General features: G+C 48.3%; 1 protein-coding gene across 4 annotated transcripts in view; it reads right to left on the bottom strand.

The window, feature by feature from the left end:
- The window catches only part of LOC144935209 (dedicator of cytokinesis protein 1-like), a 313,091-nt gene that overhangs the window by 274,910 nt on the left and 16,891 nt on the right, over positions 1 to 21,290 (bottom strand). For all 4 annotated transcript variants that reach the window (XM_078861718.1, XM_078861720.1, XM_078861717.1 and 1 more), the window contains exons 2-8: positions 9,441 to 9,524; positions 7,532 to 7,572; positions 7,027 to 7,082; positions 5,421 to 5,523; positions 3,795 to 3,943; positions 2,607 to 2,748; positions 399 to 541 (exon numbers count right to left, since the gene is read on the bottom strand). In XM_078861718.1, the coding sequence (XP_078717844.1) occupies positions 399 to 541; positions 2,607 to 2,748; positions 3,795 to 3,943; positions 5,421 to 5,523; positions 7,027 to 7,082; positions 7,532 to 7,572; positions 9,441 to 9,524 (718 nt within the window). The remainder of the gene's footprint in view (positions 1 to 398; positions 542 to 2,606; positions 2,749 to 3,794; positions 3,944 to 5,420; positions 5,524 to 7,026; positions 7,083 to 7,531; positions 7,573 to 9,440; positions 9,525 to 21,290) is intronic.

The raw sequence follows: 21,290 nt of genomic DNA, 5'->3' as shown, positions 1-21,290 counted from the left end.
ATGTATTACTCCAAGCCTGCAAAAGTTATTTACAGGGCCTTTGATGATGTGAGCATCTCGCAATTCAAAAATAGCTTTGTCATGGGGTTGTGCTGCGATTCAAGAATGTGTGCTTCACTTCCGCCGTGGTAACGGTGGACCCTTGAGCGGCTGCAATCGATATAAGTTTAAAAAACAACACACTTCACCGCGCCTGACACAAGGCACGTATCGTGAGCATGAGGATGATTTGAAATCGACGAGTCAATGCATTATGACACTCCAACTGCTCAACCTACCCTTCTGTCAACTTCACAGATTGCTCGGCTCATGACTCAAATTCAGCACCCACACACAAAGTAAAACATTTGCATTGACACGGTGTGACGTCTCGTTGATGACGCCGTGAGAAGCCTCACCTGATAAACATCCCCTCCGCGGGGTCGTAGAGGGACATGAACACCTCCGACTCCTCGCCGATCTTGCACACAAAGTTCTTGACGGTCACAAAGAGGCTGTGCGAGTGCATGCCCGCCAGGTTTGCCCGGAACGCGTCCTGATTCTGCGCGAGGTGAGCACGGAGGGGACGGGGAATCAAATGTTACGAGCGTGTTTTGCACGAGCCTAAAACTTTACGATCGGACGCCTATTTGTCCATTTCGCGAAATGTGTGTGTGTTACAAATTGTTTCATTTTATTACCATTATTACGATTGTTTATTTGTTCAAATAGGCAAAAATTATTATTTTCAACCAAGACCAGACATCGGAAGGAGTAGGCAGTATGAATCTTTCCCTGGATCGTAAAGATGCAGCGGTACAATATCAACACGGTTTCTTGTAAAAGCTAGGGACACTAATATAAAAAAAATCGGCTATTGTTTAAAGAAAATCCAAGTGTCTCTCGAAGTATCAGTGCTATTGCTAAACATGAGCCATTGCTATAAATTCAACATTCCTATGCTAGTGCCCAATCACATTATGAAAAAAAAACACTAAGTGGTACTCAATTATTTTATTGACCACGAACTGGGACTTGAGACATTGACAGAATCTCTGAGTGAGTGGAGTGTCTGCCTGTGTGCAGTGTTTTCGTACTGTGAGCGAGGCAGTGCTGAGTGTCTGTGTGCGGTGAGTGAGGCAGTGCTGAGTGAGTGAGTGTCTGTGTGCAGTGAGTGACGCAGTGCTGAGTGAGTGAGTGTCTGTGTGCAGTGAGTGAGGCAGTGCTGAGTGTCTGTGTGCGGTGAGTGAGGCAGTGCTGAGTGAGTATCTGCCTGTGTGCAGTGAGTGAGGCAGTGTCTTCGTACTGTGAGCGAGGCAGTGCTGAGTGTCTGTGTGCGGAGAGTGACGCAGTGCTGAGTGAGTGAGTGTCTGTGTGCCGTGAAGGAGGCAGTGCTGAGTGTCTGTGTGCGGTGAGTGAGGCAGTGCTGAGTGAGTGTCTGCCTGTGTGCAGTGAGTAAAGCAGTGTCTTCGTACTGTGAGCGAGGCAGAGCTGAGTGTCTGTGTGCGGAGAGTGACGCAGTGCTGAGTGAGTGAGTGTCTGTGTGCCGTGAAGGAGGCAGTGCTGAGTGAGTGTCTGTGTGCCATGAGTGAGGCAGTGCTGAGTGTCTGTGTGCGGTGAGTGAGGCAGTGCTGAGTGTCTGTGTGCGGAGAGTGACGCAGTGCTGAGTGAGTGAGTGTCTGCGTGCTGTGAGCGAGGCAGTGCTGAGTGAGTGAGTGTCTGTGTGCAGTGAGTGAGGCAGTGCTGAGTGAGTGTCTGCGTGCTGTGAGCGAGGCAGTGCTGAGTGAGTGTCTGTGTGCCGTGAGTGAGGCAGTGCTGAGTGAGTGAGTGTCTGCGTGCTGTGAGCGAGGCAGTGCTGAGTGAGTGAGTGTGTGCCGTGAGTGAGGCAGTGCTGAGTGAGTGAGTGTCTGCGTGCTGTGAGCGAGGCAGTGCTGAGTGAGTGTCTGTGTGCCGTGAGTGAGGCAGTGCTGAGTGAGTGAGTGTCTGCGTGCGGTGAGCGAGGCAGTGCTGAGTGAGTGAGTGTCTGTGTGCTGTGAGCGAGGCAGTGCTGAGTGAGTGAGTGTCTGTGTGCGGTGAGCGAGGCAGTGCTGAGTGAGTGAGTGTCTGTGTGTGCTGTGAGCGAGGCAGTGCTGAGTGAGTGAGTGTCTGCGTGCGGTGAGTGAGGCAGTGCTGAGTGAGTGAGTGTCTGCGTGCGGTGAGTGAGGCAGTGCTGAGTGAGTGAGTGTCTGCGTGCGGTGAGCGAGGCAGTGCTGAGTGAGTGAGTGTCTGCGTGCGGTGAGTGAGGCAGTGCTGAGTGAGTGAGTGTCTGTGTGTGCTGTGAGCGAGGCAGTGCTGAGTGAGTGAGTGTCTGCGTGCGGTGAGTGAGGCAGTGCTGAGTGAGTGAGTGTCTGCGTGCGGTGAGCGAGGCAGTGCTGAGTGAGTGAGTGTCTGCGTGCGGTGAGTGAGGCAGTGCTGAGTGAGTGAGTGTCTGTGTGCTGTGAGCGAGGCAGTGCTGAGTGAGTGAGTGTCTGTGTGCGGTGAGTGAGGCAGTGCTGAGTGAGTGAGTGTCTGTGTGCTGTGAGCGAGGCAGTGCTGAGTGAGTGAGTGTCTGCGTGCGGTGAGTGAGGCAGTGCAGGAGGGGTCCGCACCGATTTCTGCTCCTCCTTGCGGCGGTCGGTGATCTGCTTCGTGGTGCTCTCGTGCGCACGGAACAGGCTGACCGTGCTCGTTTGGTCGGGGTCCAGGATATTTCCATCGTCATCTCGTACCACCAGGTCCAGGCCCAGAATGCTGCACACACAACACGTGTGTGTAAGGTAGCATACACATGCAAATAGTCAGAGGTGCATAGTTGATGCTTTGGTGAACTTTTATGACGACTAAAACGTCCGTCAACATTATTAAGGATTTTCTTTGCTTACTGTCATTTAGAGAAAACATATACCTCAACGGTTTGGCTGACTAACCTTCTTCTGGAAAGAATTGTGGTGATAATAAATTATTATTATTATAACAACATCCTCGTGTGTTATCGTGGGCAGACTTAACCCATCATTGCCCCACCGTCAACCTCAGTACTACTTTGTAGGATCTCCGTGGTTGTCTTTGGTAAACACTGGTCTCTGTCACGGCAATGTGGAGTTTTCAGCACCGAGCCTTAGCCAGGTTGTACTCACGAATGTTGAACGTCTTTCGCTCCGTACATAGCCAACCGTGATAAGCAGAGGTTGTCTTGCTCATAACCCATGAAATACCGAAATCGCGCCTCCGATTAGCATGGTTGGCTGCGTACGGTGCAAAAGAAATTCACCACACATACATCTAACCAACGCAGACTTCTCGGAGAGTCTCCATGCCTGGGCACTACTCTTCTTGTCCACACGGCAGGCACCAGCACAACATTTCTCCTCTTATTTCCTGACAAAGCTCAGCTTTGGAACATCCTTAGCCTTCTTAACCGCATGCAAATCTGGCTCTTCACCTCTTACCCACGGTCAAAAAGCGCATCGCCTCTTACATTGTCCCGTTTCTGTCTGCTTTGTGCTGTACGCAGAGAGGCTCTACTTGCCGGCTAACAGCCAGAGGGTCGTGTGACGTGAATGTGAACCTATTACAGCAGCAGGCTCCGGCACACACGAGGTGATGGTGGTGTAGCCAGGACTCGCACGAGGTACTCATTTGAGGCCGAGTCTACATAGGGGAGGAGGCCCAGGACCGGTTCAGAGAAGCGTTACTGGTATTGGCCGTGAGCGGGAATCCAACTCGGGTCACCGGGTCAGTAGAGCGGGCACCATAAGCCTTTGCCAGCAACGTCCACTTCCTGTCAGCCTGCCCACCTGTTCCCGTAGTCGATCCTGGCCGTCACCTTCTGCTTGAGCTCCTTGAGCTCGTCGAGGGGCAGCGTGCCGGACAGGATCTGCGAGCGCCAGTTTATCAGCTCGTACATCATGTCACCCAGCTGCCTGAACCTCTTGCTGTCATAGTTCTGGGGAAGAAGCGCACGTGCTCGTCAACAAGACGGGTGAAGCGTAACGACGTCGCAACGGCCATGTCAATGCTTACGGTCGCAATGCAGACGCAACAAAGTGTGAGTGACAAATATGTTGAGTTTTTTTTTTTCATAGCGCAACACGCTAACTGCTACACTACCGCTCCCCACACACAATAACAACAACCGCCATTCGCCACTAAGTGGCGTTAACGTCACCACAGCGCTTGTGCCAGGGTATGTGTATATTAAGGCCACGAGAAGTGTCAAACGTCCGTTCGCAGGAGGTCAAGGGACAGATCCAGGTTCCATGGGTCAACTGACTGAGATGACTGGCCGATGCACCACCTGTGCCTCCTACTGTGTCAACTTGCTCTGTTTTAGCCACCCGGTATTCCGCTCATTCGTGTGAGCGTCGCTCCTCTGCCCTCCGTTGTTGCTGGAGGGCGACTGCCTCCAATTGCCCAGTAGCATCCTTTACGAGCCCCCTCCACAGAGGCCGATCTTGACACCGCTGGTACCAGTCATTGGCAAGCCCGTGTCGCGCCTGTTTAGCCCCTTCTATCCAGCCGAACAAAAGCTGTTTAGGCATGCGGTGGCTGGGTATGCGGGCTACATGACCCAGCCAACGCAGCCTTGCCTGCCGGAGCTCACCGAAGGGACTTTGCCCAGATCTTTCAAGGATTTGTGAGCTCCTCACACAATCCAGCCTGGATAAACCCAGGATGGATCGAAGGCAGGCCAGCCTAAATGTTTCTAACCAGCACAGATTTTCCATTAGGGGGGTCCACGTTTCGCAAGCATAGAGAAAGGAGGGCATGACCGTGGCCGACAAGACCCGAAGCTTCGTGTAGAGCGACAGACCAGGTAGCTTCCACACAACATTACGCAGCCAATGAAAACTCTCCAGGTATAGAAAACTAAGGTGTCTTATGCGAGTAATGAGATCTGTGCAATCCATCAAGCGAGCATCGAAAGTTCTAAATTGCTGGCAGAAACCGTCAGAGAGCCTGGTTCTCTGATGCTGAGGAAAAGGACCTCACTCAATTGAAGCCATTCATCAGCCCAAGGGCACTGCCAGAGTAAGGTGGGCTGACAGGGATAGGGGTGGTTAAAACACGATTTAAACTATTTTTTATTGTACCAGGTAATTCCTACTGGGCTATATAGGTATTTTTTCAGAAGCGACCTGGGCACAAATGATAGCTCAGCTTATCATATGGAAATTTATAGCAGCCAATTACTCTAAACCCGTGATTCTAAATGTGGATGAAAAAACCGGAGGACCCGGAGAAAAATCCACGCGACCACAGGTAGAGAGACAAGCAAACTCCAAATATACAGCAGCAGGCGTCAGGGTCGGGATCGAACCCACGACCTCCTTGATACCAGGCGAGGTAGTTAACATCTCGGCACCGTGACGCCCCTAAAAGTCAGAGATGGGGCAAGTGTTTGTGCCGCAACGGGCGCTCACCACGTAGAGATGGCGCCACGTGACGGCCCACTCCCGCAGCGTGGTGGTCACCTCCTGCACAAGCGGCGACTCCGTGGGTCCTGGCGCCACCACCTCCGTGCTCCTAGCGAGAAGACGTGCACCGACAGTGACGTCAGCACCACTCAATGCTTGTTTGGGCAAGGCACACTTTGACTTTGGCAAAACTGTCACGTTAAATTTTTATTAGGTATTTTTACTTTACAATTTCTAAAGAAAGAGCTGTTATAAGTAATAATAATTGTAGAAGAACTGTAGCAGAATATAATGGTAGGTTTTTACCCTTTTAACTGGTACAAAACTGACACCTTTATTCAAGGCATCATGTTTGCAATGACCACAACACAAGTAGTCAATAAAGCAAACAAAAAGAAGCAACTCTGATAAGGATAATAATATGCACTGTCCTTGAAGTTGATTGGCCCACACCCGAGACGGCTTTCTTTAGAGCCTAGTCCCTATTGGTGTAGGGCCAGATGACACCAGAAGCCGTACAACTCAAAAACAGTGCAATATCAGAGTATTGAGAGTTCTGGGAAAACATTTACACTATGAGATCTCTTTTACCAGTGGCAAAATATAATGGTAGGTTTTTACCCTTTTAACTGGTACAAAACTGACACCTTTATTCAAGGCATCATGTTTGCAATAACCACAACACAAGTAGTCAATAAAGCAAACAAAAAGAAGCAACTCTGATAAGGATAATAATATGCACTGTCCTTGAAGTTGATTGGCCCACACCCGAGACGGCTTTCTTTAGAGCCTAGTCCCTATTGGTGTAGGGCCAGATGACACCAGAAGGCGTACAACTCAAAAACAGTGCAATATCAGAGTATTGAGAGTTCGGGGTAAACATTTACACTATGAGATCTCTTTTACCAGTGGCAAAATATAATGATGCCTTGAATAAAGGTGTCAGTTTTGTACCAGTTAAAAGGGTAAAAACCTACCATTATATTTTGCCACTGGTAAAAGAGATCTCATCGTGTAAATGTTTACCCCGAACTCTCAATACTCTGATATTGCACTGTTTTTGAGTTGTACGCCTTCTGGTGTCATCTGGCCCTACACCAATAGAGACTAGGCTCTAAAGAAAGCCGTCTCGGGTGTGGGCCAATCAACTTCAAGGACAGTGCATATTATTATCCTTATCAGAGTTGCTTCTTTTTGTTTGCTTTATTGACTACTTGTGTTGTGGTCATTGCAAACATGATGCCTTGAATAAAGGTGTCAGTTTTGTACCAGTTAAAAGGGTAAAAACCTACCATTATATTTTGCCACTGGTAAAATAGATCTCATAGTGTAACTGTAGCAGAGTTCAACTGCACTGATAACTCCTCAGAAATCAGAAACCAGCACGGAGATTCCATGTTCAGGAGCTTAACTGTTAAAAATTCACAGCGCAATTACTTTACCCAGCTAAGGCCTAACAATGAGGATGTGTTGCTGATACAATGTGTGCCCTCTACTGGGCTCGCATGGCGCTGTGTGTATTCCCATAATGCTGTACTTCCCAAGTGCTTTTCACGACAGCTCTATAACATACGGTCATGGAAAGGGCATGAACACAATAATGCGAGCTTACCCCTTTTTGTCAAACAGTGCATTCTTGATATGAATGTAGGCGGATGGGAAGATACCCTGTGGAAATCAGAGAGTTAAGCCAATCATCAAATAACAAAGAACACAAAATCGAATATTCAGATTTCAATGTTAAAGCACAGAAAGTCAAAACCACTCTGTGGACCTGCAATCGCAGCTCTGATATTACGTAACCCTGATTATTAATTATTCCTCTGCGTTTGACAAAAGGAATACTCACTTTTTGGCCCACGCAACCGTGGATATTATTTTTATAGACTAGCCCCTGTCATGGGAATGCGGAGTTTCCAATGTGGGCTCAACATCACCAACGGAGATGAATAATGATCCATTGTCAGCAATCAACTCAGGCTTTTCTCAGCAATATTATTATCTTGTAACAATTGCACTATTTTTCCAGTAACAAGTAATTTAGCCAGCAAGAAATTAACATGCATCACCGTTAGAATGAACGTGGTAAATAATTGAGAATTATATTGCAACTTTACCTTCCGAGCCTTGTTCTTGATTGTGTAGCCCCGAAACCATCCTGCAACCGTGGGGAGATAAAACATTGCATATCAACGCACCTGAAAATAGATTTACATCTGTAAAAGTGAATATAATTGCATCATCAAGAGCAGGCCTATAATGTGCACATGTGTATGTGTATGTAGCACAATGATTAACAAGAATGATTAACAATCCCAATGAAAAGTCCTTTCAACTCCTTGCCACGGATACAATCAGTGGCAAGTGGTATGAGCCGACCCTGCGACGTGCACTAGGTCAACTCAGCCTCAAGAGGGTATAAACATCAGCATCACAAGACAGAGATGGCTCGCTCTGGCACTGCCGGCTCTCTGGCTGTGTCCCATGTCAGATTAATAACGGGTGCCTGCAAGTAACACTTGGCCCAACAGTGTGTTAAGGCTATACGGGAGATATTTGCCATTGTTGTTTGTCTGGTTGCGCTAGTATAAAGAAGCAATACTGTGGAAAGTGCTTTGCGGTACGATAAAGAACCCAAGTTCAATTCCTAGCGATGATGCATAACAGCAGTTGCTGCGTTAAGTAAAAAAGAAATAAATAAAGCTATACAAATTCGTCATTAACACTTTGGCCTTAAAATGTAACTCATGCAATAGGCGACGTTTCAGGAAATGGCCCTTCTTGGTAGCACATTAGGAGAGGTCAGAGAAATCGAGTGAACGAGTGTTGCAGACTGCACATAACAACTTTGGGGCCTGATGAGAATTACATTTCAAACGTTTTCGCTCAAAACCAGTTTTTAAAAAAGGAATATGGAGTTACTTAATAAGTAATTAATGGACAAACCCTTGAGTATTTATAAAGTATTAAGAAATACAAAAATAATGTAAAATTGTAAAAAGAAAACGCGCTGGCACAATGCATTGTGGGCAATATATATTAGTTTAAGGGCACAGTGGTAATTGACGACTGTGCGGAGGTTTTTGGTTTTAACTGTGCTTATGCACCCCATGCCAACGCAACATTACCGAACACGCCGTTAAATCCACCTTGTAGTGCCACGTTTATCCACTGGGGGTCACCACTACGCCTCGTGAGAGCTCTGTGCAACAGCGTAATGTGGATGTATGAAAATTCGCGGCACTCAGTATTTGTATAAACGCATGATTTCGTCAAGTTCAAGATTTACGCATGTTGAAAAGGCATTGGGCTATTTGAGAGATGTGCCACACGTTGACAGCACGTGTGCATGTGCACCGTACGCATGCGTTGCGTTTATATTGTGTGCAGAAGCATGATTAGCGCGGTTGGATACATACGGTGGGAAATAAATTCAACATAAATACAGCGAAGTGCGTAGAAAAACATACTTGTGTGCCAGAGAAGAAAGTATATTTATGGTAGGCATGTGTGTATATTGAACTTCTTTCGCACCATACCAAGCCAACCGTGCTACGTCTGTGTTGTGTTTTAACCGAAGCTTATGTACGTGTGGTGTGTGTGCATTGTGTGTACATGGCAGAAGCATGTGTGTGTGTATAAAAGCAAGCACGTGTTTGAAGAGAAGCATGTGTATGCGTAGAGAAGTATTATTAGTTAGTGTGCAAGGTGCGTGTGTAAAGAAGTGTGTGGTAATGTGGAGTGCAGTGGTGAGCGCACTGCACTACGAACCCAGTGACCCAAGTTTAATTCTCGCTCAGTGACGAACATCTGAACTAGTCCTGCACCTCCCCGAGGTCGACCTGGTGCTGTGTGTAAACATCATCACTAGGGAGACAAAGGCGGCCGGGGGCGTGGTGCCCCCTGCACTACCTCCTCGTGCGCTGTGCCAGCCTTCGTAGGTGCTCGCTAAGGGCACTTGCCCCAACAGCCTGTGAAGGCTGCAGGGGGATCTTTGCCTTTGTGGCAGCGCGGTGTGTGCCTCACCGTCACAGCTCTCCAGGATGTGCACCACGTCGCCGATCTGCAGAGGCAGCTGGTGCTCGGTGTTCGCAGACAAGTTGAATATGGCTACACGGCACACACGGCACACACGGCACACACGGGGACACACGGGGACACACGGGGACACGGTTAAACGAGAGGAGACACAGTGGGGCACGTGCACACGCAAACGCAGAAGTACGCACAGGGAAACGCAAAGCAATGCTATAAACGCACACCGTTGTGAACGCGGACAGGCACACCACACCATAAAGATGCAGTGGATCGTACATAAACACACCAGATGACATGAACGGATATAGAGACACACATGTACAAGCAGGCACATATGAAGTCACACGTACTGACGTACGATTAAAATAATTACATTATAGATATAATAGATGAACACAAAATAAGACGAAGACACACTCATAAAATACACAATAAGACAGACATTTACACGAGAATGCATTCGGACAAATTTAAAAATGCCATACAAACACAAGTGGCAAACATACGTGCACACAAAGCAACGTAAACACATGCAATGACACGTGTATTCACTATTTATTAATCATTTATTCAAATTCATCATTTATGTATGATGCATATTGCACACACAGAATCATCCAACAATGACCCCGGTATCGTGCTGAAAGGGGAAATCCAAAAACACTCTGACCACTTACACCACACGTCAAAATAATCACACGTACAATTGAAGGATCGTAATGAAAGGACTGCCGCTGGAAACTTTTCAAACGCGTGGCATTTTAGGTGAAGCATCAACAATCCCCAACACTGTTACGGTGGGAGGAAAGGGGGGGGCTTAGGGGAGTGGTGGGGCAGGGCAGCAGTACATCGTTTGCTCAAGTACAACGCAGCGCACCAAGCCATGCATTAATTACGAGGGCTTTGTACGGCGCACAGGATGCAATGTATAGCAAGGTAATGGACATGCTACGTTCTCAAAACAGTGGCATCAACCCAAAGGGGCCGTCGACAAATGACATCACGCGATTTTGGACGATTGTTGACCCCACCCCTCGTCAGACCCCCCCTCAAATATGACGTCACAAAGCTCTGCCCGCCCACCCCAAACCATATTTCCATTTTGAAAATAAAACATGCTTCAAATCGCTTTAAACTATTTTGATTGTAGTGCGTATTTAATGTGGCGCTGCACTCTGATGTTGTAGGAGTGTTGATATAATAATTTGTGTTGTTATAACAATTCTATATTTATTTAAAGTTGCGCATTTTGATGCGACGTCACATTTCTCAAACACCCCCCCCCTCGTCACACATCGTCACAAATGTCTGACCCCCCCCCCCCCCCAGGTGCGTGACGTCATTTATGGACGGCCCCTTAAGCAGCCTGCTGGTGGCAAGTGCCGTGATCGAACAATTGAACCCAACACGTGGGAGTCACGTGATCAGCACCCAGGCCGGCTGCCTCGGTCACCGCAGCGTTCATGTTGACACAGGACGCCAGGCAAAGAGTGAACGCTGGGGCAGGGGGGATGCCCAGGGTAGGTTCGGATACCAATTGCTATCGATGCTGTCCATGACCAGAAGTGGCACGTGGGTAGCGGGGATCGCGTCACGCTGTGTGCACGAACCACGACCTCACTGCCCCGCGTGACGTTGTTCAAATTGAGGCGCACGGCTACCAGCAACGTAACGGGAAGAGACACACACACACGAACACACACACACACGCGCTCAGGGGCACAGAGTTGGCTACACACCCCGGCTTAAATGGGAAAAGCAGCACTGGCCAGGCCTCCACAGCGGTCCCATCAGGTGAGGCTTGGAGCTTTCACGTCAGAGCCCAGGGAAGTCATTAATAACATAATTAATGTAAGGTGTGAATAAGCATCGACTATGCTGCGCATCGACTTGCTGCCAACTCTTGAGTCGGCATTTCTAAACTTCTTGCTGAAATTCAAGGGCATTAAGGCTAAGCTCCAGCAAGTCAACGGTGTTGTCAGCTAAGAGCGAGCAAAAGCTTTTAAGGAGCCACACGTGTCACCGTGGAAATGCGTCAAGTGTGGCGGCACACGCCTGAAACGTAACTACTCTGGTGTGGGGTGCGTGGGTCAAACAGAGATGGGAACCAATATGAGACTGGACCCTCCAACCTGGAGACACCACAGTGCGAGCGGGTATAGCAAGTAGATTGCTAAAGGTTACCTTATTATAATCTAACGATGGTAATTCTAGTTCCAACGAGACCACATACATGATTGAAATAAGATACATTAGGGGCCGTCCATAAATGACGTCACGCGATTTTGGACGATTTTTGGACGATTTTTGGACGATTTTTGACCCCCCCCCCTCGTCACACGGCATCACAAAAAGTCAGACCCCCCTCAAATTACGTCACAAAGCTCTGCCCCCCACACCCCAAACCATATTTCCATTTTGAAAATAAAACATGCTTCAAATCGCTTTAAACTATTGTCATTGTAGTGCGTATTTAATGTGGCGCTGCACTCTGATGTTGTAGGAGTGTTGTTATAACAATTAGTGTTGTTATAACAATTCTATATTTATTTAAAGTTGCGAATTTTGCTGTGACGTCACATTTCTCAAACCACCCCCCCCTCGTCACACATCGTCACAAATGTCTGACCCCCCCCCCCCCCCCCTTAGGTGCGTAACGTCATTTATGGACGGAGTCTTATTATATATTTTTTTATTTGTTATCACTCGGTCATATCAGAAGGAGAGGCTTGCACAATGACATAAATTTTCCGATCTCATCGAGAATAGTGACGATAGTCGCATGCATCGGTGTACGGCACCGTTATGAGCTTCCTCCATTAAACTGACAAAGCTGCCGGGTCGTTGCATTTCATCTCGAAGGGCACGTGCCGTCGCTTCTGCCAAGCCTCTGCCAAGCCTCTGCGCAAGCGACCGAGGCCGCAGGAACTTCACCGTCCTCGGCAGCACCTCCCAGCGGACTGCCGCCACTGCCAAGCCGCCCACAGCAAAAGGAAGCGCCGCTGGAGAAGGGCAGAGGCCCCCACCCCCACCCCCCCCAGCAAAATCAATGAACGCAAACAAAAGCCGCATTTATTTTCGTGCCTTGTTTACTTCTTTGGACTCCCCGATGCCGCAGCGGGGGGCTCGGTATTTCATGTTTAAACAACGCCCATTCACAAGCGGCCTTATTCAGAGGCAGCCTGACATAGCGGTCAGAACGGCGCGTGTCTCTCGGAGCAGCGGCGAGCGAAGAAGCGTCTCTCCGCTCTAACGGGCACAGTGCGGTGCTCATCTCCACTGGTGGCCGGGTGCCGACAGCGGCCCATCCACATTCCCAGTCATGGAAGTTGGTCTTCCCACCGTCTTTCTTATGGTGTTCCGCAAGCAAAGACCTCCAATTAGCACGGTTGTCTACGTAAGGAGCGAAAGAAGTTAAACATACATACACACACAAAAAAATACAAAGATCCCCCGTATAGCCTTGAACAGACTGTTGAGGCAAGTGTATTTAGTAAGCACCTACGAAGGCCGGCACGGCAAACGAGGCCAGCACCATGCCTGGACGCCTTTGTCTCCCTAGTTGCAAAGTTTACACACTGCACCATGTACTCATTTGAGGCCGAGTCGACCTAGGGGAGGCCCAGGACCAGTTCAGATAATCGTCACTGGTGTTACTCCGCGAGCGGGAATCGAACCGGTGTCTCCAGGTTCGTAGCGCAGCGTGCCAACTGCTACACTACCGCTCCGCACAAGACATAGACACGCATACATACAAAGCCACATACATACACATGCGTAAATATCCAAGTAACTCAATGACTTGACCACCACCACTTGAACCTATGAGCCGGCGAGAGGGCCGGCCCTCAACAATGTAGACCGGCTGTTTGTTCGGCAGCTCCACAGTGCCGTGTGGGGGGGGGGGCACACAAACTCAGGTGGTGCAACATCAGGGTGGGAAAATGCCCACACAGCCAGGCACCGGCGCACAATGCACGGAATCCGAGAGAATCAGGGGCAATGCTGACCACAGATAAAGATTTAAAACTCACAATCTTCCCTTCTGAGAGAGTCAAACGCTCTTACCCGGAGTGCTACCGGCCAGAAAAAAATATGCTCCTCTTTCACAAATAAAAAAATGCCACCCCATATTCCACCTTTCCATGCTGCTCGTCAAACAGGCTCTCATTCCCGTGCGGGCCCCCTTTTGGCACGTGCAGTCCAGCTGTGGTTTTCACAATGCGAATGCAGCCCGACTTTCTCAGAGATGCGAGTAATGCTTGATTCATCGTCTCCGTCTGTGCGCAAATGTTACGTCAGGACGATGGGAGTTTTCATAAACCAAACATGATATCGGCAAACTGTTATCTTGCTCTATGTGCCTCCCTTACGAGTCAAACATTCTCAAGGGAGAAATGAGCCCAAGCCTTGTTGCTGGCAAGCGAGTGAGCGAGCTGGCCGAGTGATGAGCGGACTATGGAGACCCGATAGGCCGGCCCGGCGTACACTGCACAGTATCTGACTGGCACAGAGGAGCGGAGCGGAGCACTGCGTACAGAACGAGGGTGTGGACGCACGATCTGAGCAGCGGAGTGCTGCAATCGAGGCTACAATGAGGCCAGGTTTATGCCTGCATACTGATTGCGAGGTGCAGGCAGGATTTGCGCGTAGCTTTCAACAGACTGTTGGGGTGAATGCTGTTAACGAGCACCTATTCAGGCTGGCACGGAACACGAGGGGAGGGGAGCGGCCAGCACTACGCCCGGCCGCCTTTGTCTCCCTAGTGCATATTTACACCTTCCTGGGTACTCATTTGAGGCCGAATGGACCTAGAGGAGATCCAGGATCGGTTGAGGCGACCGTCACTGGTGTTGGCCCCACAAGAACAAACGCACGCATACATGCACGCACGCACACACATACATACACACAGACACACGGGTGCCCAGTAGCACGCCTGCTCTATTGACACATCCGTCCGAAGTTCCCGAACAACGCTTTTTGCAGCTGGCCGCCAAGATCATTAAATCGTGTTTTGCACGCGGGGGGCAGCCGGGCAGCGTGGTGAGGGGAAGGCAGAGACGAGGTGAGCACGGGGGAGTGGGGCTGGCTGCAAGTGAGTGGCGAAGGGCCGAGTGGTGAAGGTTGTCCCCGATAATCCACAAAGCGCACGAGGCCAAGTATCCCTGATCATCATAACTGGATAGGTGGTGCTGTTGTTGGACCTCCTAACTCGCAATTGCAATGTTGAGCGTCCGAATCCCGGTCGGAGTTGACATCCAATCACGTCGTAGGAAGTGAATAAAATTAAGACCACATTGTGGAAAGTCATCATGGGGTTGTCCTATGGAGATACCGGCTCTTGTCATGAGAATGTGGAGATTATACCACTGGCTCATGGCAACAAGTGGCCATGGGAGCCACACCGTTGCTTGCTTGAAACAATGTGAACATTTATTTGTCGAGGAAAACCCAGTTCAGTCCGAAGCCTCTACTTCGGAAGAGCCCTTGATCCCTTTCTTATTTGATTACGACGACGACGTGTGGAAGTAACACAAAGAGCCATCGTCTCATCGTTCAAATAAGTCCAAGGAGGAAAGGAGCAACACAATCGGTGGTCCTGCCACCTGTGGTGTCATGAATTCCACAGTCCTATGGCACAGGCTTAGTGTTTACGCAGAACCGCTGCAGTCTCTTCCAAAAGCTACAAATACCCAGCAACCAAACACGATGACGCACAACTCGGGATTTTGAAATTCAACCGGACCAGTCAATCGCTCACATGCCTGCGGAGTTTTCACGCCCTGGAAAACCATAACCGGCTGTCCACCAACAAAACCTGCCTGTGCACATCAAGCAATGTGGCTCACAAGTAAGCCACGTGTGCTTGCACAGGTTACACACAAGGCCTTCAGGAATGTCGTATAAATAACTCTGAACATTTTGGACATTACTGCCTTTTTATAGAAAATAAACAGCCCCAACAACAGCTATATGTTGAAATTACCAATATGTGCACGTTTTGATTTTGCAGATTTTTTTAAATTATGTTATTTTATATTATTTTTCAGCAATAATACTGAGGATTGCATGGTAATCCCAAGTGTCACCCTATTCACACAATCAATCTGGGGTAACTTCTTTCCATTGGCATCCTCAAGCCAAGCCGGTGATGGCAATTCCACATTGCCAAAGCGGGGCCAAATTACTCACTGGATGACCACCGTACACCCGTCGAACCTAAAGATTTAATAGGGTAACCCCAAAGTGAGACTTGCTATCTCAACCTTCCAACTCTTGAATGTAGTTGCACTCTACCCAACCGTGCCACCAAGCCGTATCCAGGTTTAAACATCATATACCCTGACGTCATTTTGCTTATTCTATTTGACATACCGATATAGTGCATACAACTGATAAATGACACGTGGTAAAATACTCTTGTTTGTGAGACGAGACGAACTGGGCTTCGACAGTGAAAGATCATCAACAAGATAAAAAAAAAAGTGATGCACGACTGCTCCCTGCTCTCGTTAGACACCCACGATAATGAGCACGGTGGGCTACGTACGGTGGAAAAGAAATTCTATGTACATACATATTCCTGACGAGATACACCATGCCATGAGCGACATCCGTAAAGATTAACTTTTCTCCAGTCCCACCATGTTACACGACTCGCAGTGTTTGCAGCGCAGCCTCTATTGTGCACAGATGAGGCTTTAATGCTCTGTTTAACACGTAGGCTTTCGCGACCGATATTATCCGAAAGAGGTTTTTGGGTTAGATTGCGTAAATGATAACACACTACTTTATCTACTTTGATACTCGACTTGATCGCCATTTATAAATATATGCAAGTCTTGGAATTTTTCAGGAAAGCCTCACCACTGAGTCTCCAGACACTTTTTCAGGAGGGTTGCGCACATTGGGATGTTTGGACCTAAAACCTTGTTTAAGTGTTTTGCATGCGGAAAGGAAATCACAGTGCCAGGGGGAAACCCAGGCACACGAAGCAAAAATGGTCACGCGGTCCACACGGACAATTAAGTTCGAAAACCCACTTTCTGTACTGCCATCCCGTTGCCACCTCACAGCCACGCCAGTGTGAAAGTCTCACGACGGCGACACAATATGCATAATCCAACCCACCTCATCTGCAATGCGCTGCATGCGTGCGCCACCGTGCCCGGCATTTGCAAAAGCTTTTATTGGACAGCTTCTCCACGTTATAACTCTGGGTTTGCATCCGCATGCCGTGAAGCAAGGTAAATGCGTGACACAAGCATGGCACCCTCCGGCATGCGAGAACGAAAGCAGGATAAACTATTTTACAGAGGGCGCGCTTATCTGCTGCCCCGATTGTTTATGTGCCATTACCGCATGCGTGGCGGCTTTGTTTATGGAACCGTACTTTCGGAACCCGATGAAATCCCCACTGTAAACACCACGGGCACTGGAAAACTCCTCCGTGCCTTGCTGCTAACGTGTTTTTAAATGTTTTTAAATGTCAAGGTGCACTGAGAGACTCACGGTCAACAGGCTCGGTTCTCACGGCAGCTTATACGTTTAATTCCATGGGACCGCGGGGAATCACGACGACTAAAGGGCAAACAGCCGCTGTTGCGGTCTGATAAAAGACCCTGTATGTATGCATGAACTTATTTCGCACCGTACGTAGCCAACAGTGCTAATCACATGCAAGAGTAGGCTACCGTGTGCCCATTTCTCTCTCAAAACAACAACAACCCCCGTGTAATATTCCCGAGGTACCGCCATAAGGATCAAATGTGCTTTTATAATGTATGCGACGAATATCGAAACAACAAAATCAAAGCAATTTACATGGTAGGTGGAGGTGAAGGCCGAGGCGACGGATACGAGAAAGGACGGATGATGCTGTCAGCGAAGTGAGAATGGCTTGAGGCGACGCTAATCGAGTCGCGGTGTATATGATCAAGTGTCGCTGTATTTGCGGTATAATGTAAAAGGGGGAGACATAAATCGGAGTATCGCTGTACATACGTGGTCGATGGTAAAAACAAAAAATTCCCGAACGCACCTTGCTCACATGATTGCTCGTCCTCTACATGTGAACGTTTCAAATCTATAAATCTGCCAGGTGGCACTGTCATTACGGCAATGGGTCTACAATCACCAAGTTGCAAGTTCCAATCCCAGTTGGGACGACGGCTCGGCTGGTTTTAATGAGCCTCTGGGCTCATTAAAACGAATACAGCACCACGTGACGAGTCCACTGGGGGTTGTCCTTCGAAGACTCTGGCCCCTGCCATGGGAATTGCGAATTTCCACCATGAGCTCAAGGCCACCAATAAACAGGAACGCCGTCCAATTTTTGACCAAAGAAATGCTTTTACGCTGCTTGTCCGAGTTACGGAGACAAGTAGATGTACTGGATTAGGTTGAATATAAACGCACTACTGCACTGACCGAGCCTCAAGGAAGGTTGCACTAACAGTTGTATGCTGTCAGTCCCGCTAGCTGCGTGTTTCTGCACCAGTGTAAATTACATTCCTTCGTCAACCACTGGAATTACATTATGTAAACCATTAAGGAACGCTGATGGGGCAATTTGCCTAACAGCTCAGGTCCTCCGCACATCTGCGACGTTGAAATTAAACTTTGTTTTGATTTTGTTGGCATTTTCTCTGCCAGGCCCTCATCGAGTGGCTGCGGTTTTTGATGTAACTGCGTGCATCCTATAGGACTGCAAAAAGGCAAAAAGAGTGAACAGTAATCTTGCTTGCACCCTAAACCTGGCACTAATCCAGACGCAACTGCAAGCCTCCGTGTTCAAGACTTTGAGTTGTCACACTCGATGACGTCGAATAAAAATCCTGCCAAAGTTGTGAGACACTTTGGAAGGCACAGAAAAAAGGCTTTTAAACTAAGAGCCCATAATGCATCTGTCAAGAAATCCATGCTCGGGTGAAAGATAATCGTGCTACTTATTCCACGTTTTTATTTATAGCCTGCACTGTGAATATATAACCGACCTAGAAAACAGCTCAGTTTTGCAAAAAAATATATATCCGTACATTCTCCTCATTTTAACACTCATCTTAATCTTCTAAGGAATTAACAAAATGTGAGAAGATGTTCATCCGCTTGGCTGGCACCGTCATTGGAGCGCGTGACTCGCAGTATGAGGCTACGAGTTAAAGCCCCAGTCGGGGCTAGCACCAGTCCGTTGTCCGTCAAGAGGCCAATTAAATGAGCAACACTTCGTGGGCAAGCTGACAATGCACACAGCCTGTGAAGATACTTGCCCCCAGCATGGGAACGTGGAATTTCCACCACTGGCTCAAAGCCTCCCCGTCGAGATTGAGCATTAGAACAATGCTCCAATGAAAATGGGAAGCAGGATGACTTTGTTGAGAATGATTAATTGTGCTTGCTAACTAACCATGGTGTAGGTGTTTACTGGTATGTTGTTTAAAATCATAGTGACTTACTAAATATAACAATTTAACTGAACTTAGGCACTGTATCGGAGAGATAAACACATTCACAATCCCAAAGGCTGGTTAAGTGCTACTTCCATGACAAATGGAATTCTTGGTTATCGAGAAATGGGTCACATACCTTGAAAGTTAGTTCAGGGAATAATTACAGCTTACATTGCAGTTTCCTCTCTAAAAGCAACTATGTAATTACAAAAAGGCATCTGTGTGGTGTCCCGGGTAGCTGAGGAGGCTCGCGATGGCAATGTCAGCAGTGAGTGAGTTAACACTGCCAACATCTTGGATTTCAGTCCTGGGTTGCCAACGTAAAACTGAACCAGGTTCTCAATTGCAGCGAGCTGTTTGGACTCATCATTACCATCAACAACGTGTGCACACATATAAAGAGAACAAAAAATAGACGTTTTCACATCATTTAGGCTATAGAAGCTCTAAAAACCTCGTCAGATGAAGAACATGTGACAGACCGCTCTCCATATAGCGTTTGGCGAGACCCGCTCGGTTAAATAAACCGCAAGAGTGCTTCTGTGGTGACAGCTGGGGCATCCTCAGCTGATTGAAGGCGTTCCAGAAGGACATTCACCATCTCACAACATGACACCCGCACGGCCTGGATACAACTCCATGTGACTACCCCGTGCGGGTGTCGTCGTGTTTCAGGGTGCTAATAGCGTGGCGGAGCGCCGAGTGACAGTTCTGAGATCCAGGATTCGAATTCACCAACCACCTGCGATTGAATCAGATTCTCAAGGGCCACCAATGACTTTGCAAGAATTTCTGTCATGCCATCTTCCCGCATCATCCTTTGACACAAGATGATGGTGCACTGCTCCCTGGTGTACTATCCGAAGAGGAATTTGTTTGTCGCGCTACATGATGCCGACAGTAGAACTCTCATCCGGTTACGCATCCTGGAATGCCACCCCCAGATTCGGCAGAATGCTGGCGAACGAGACTAGAACAACACGGACGTCCAGAAAAAATGCCTCACACGAGACCCAACCATTACACCCCGTCCTGGCTGTGACATTTCTCCTCGTCGAAGGCACTGGTGTGACCATCAGCCACATCAGAACATGATCTCCTTCATAAATATAAAATGAAAGGCAAGCCACAGGAGTGCGACTGTGGCCATCCAACCGAAACCATGGACCGTACTGTAAAACAATGTAGTTCGAATGCTCTTCCTTCCGATATTAGGAGCCATGCACTTTTAAATCTAGATTGAAAACTAATTTCTTTAAAACTGCGGTTTGTGTTTAGTTTGTTGTGCTTCCCCAGCACCTCCGAGTAGCATGGTTCGCTACGTACGGTGCGAAAAAAGTTCAACATACATACGTCCATAGTCTGCACTCCCGCAAAGGAGTAGAAACAGCAAAACTACATGAACTCTCTCCTGAAACACTCTCCTCGTGGCCAGACACAAGTATGTCATAAACGATTCAACTTTTCTTGTTAAAGTAACGCTCGCTGTAACTTAAAAGGTCATCGTGAGTGGATAACGGAAGCCTCGACCGGCCACGCTGCCTCCTGAGCGGACGGACGCACAGCGGTCGGGGGAAGAGACGTGACGGGCCCCGAGGGGTCGTGGGCTCGCCTGCTCCAAGTGCACACGCGGCGGCACGGTGGGTGACCCCGAGGCGCCACGGGCGCGCAGGAGAATCCCCGCGGTGCACAAAGAAGCGTTTGGCGCAGACGCGGGGAGCCAGCGAATGTTATACCCCTGAGAAAGTTTGCCGTCAAAAGATTCCCGGGCCAATTAGGCGCACCACAGTGAGAGCGACTGTTCGACAAACACACATTTCCACTGGCACTTTTGTTTATTAGAGTAACCGCTCCCCTAAAGCACTGTCTGCACACATTTTTTCGTGTCAAACTTCCTTCTTACAACCACCCTGCCGCGAGCAATGAAGTCATAAAGTCAGCACGGTGCTTCTGCCTGAACGAGCATGACGCGGTGCAAGTGTTCAACCCGCATTACTATGGTCAAGGCCAGTCTCTCAAAGAGACGACCGATGTATAAATAAATCTAGGTGATTCAATGCTCAAACACACTTTATCGCTCACTCCAGACGGTTCTAAACTATTTAAGGGAATTCCACATTAGTATGGCAGGGACCAGTATATTTATGGGATGACCACTGTTAACTTATTTTAATCAATCCAAGAAGGATGATGGGCTAAGTCAACTCACGACCGGTGTAATGAGAACAACTGTTGACCAGTACGACGATGAGGATGATAATAATGAAGGAAATTACATCGATTAATTTAACCGAAGAAGTCACTTCAAAAAGAGTGCTACCATTATGCCCATGCATTTGCACTAACCCACAATCTCCTTTTCCTGTAAAAGCAAAAATAATTAAAA

Source organism: Lampetra fluviatilis, chromosome 12, assembly GCF_964198595.1.
Source record: "Lampetra fluviatilis chromosome 12, kcLamFluv1.1, whole genome shotgun sequence".
NCBI lineage: Eukaryota > Metazoa > Chordata > Hyperoartia > Petromyzontiformes > Petromyzontidae > Lampetra > Lampetra fluviatilis.
This window is presented reverse-complemented; position numbering and strand designations above follow the sequence as displayed.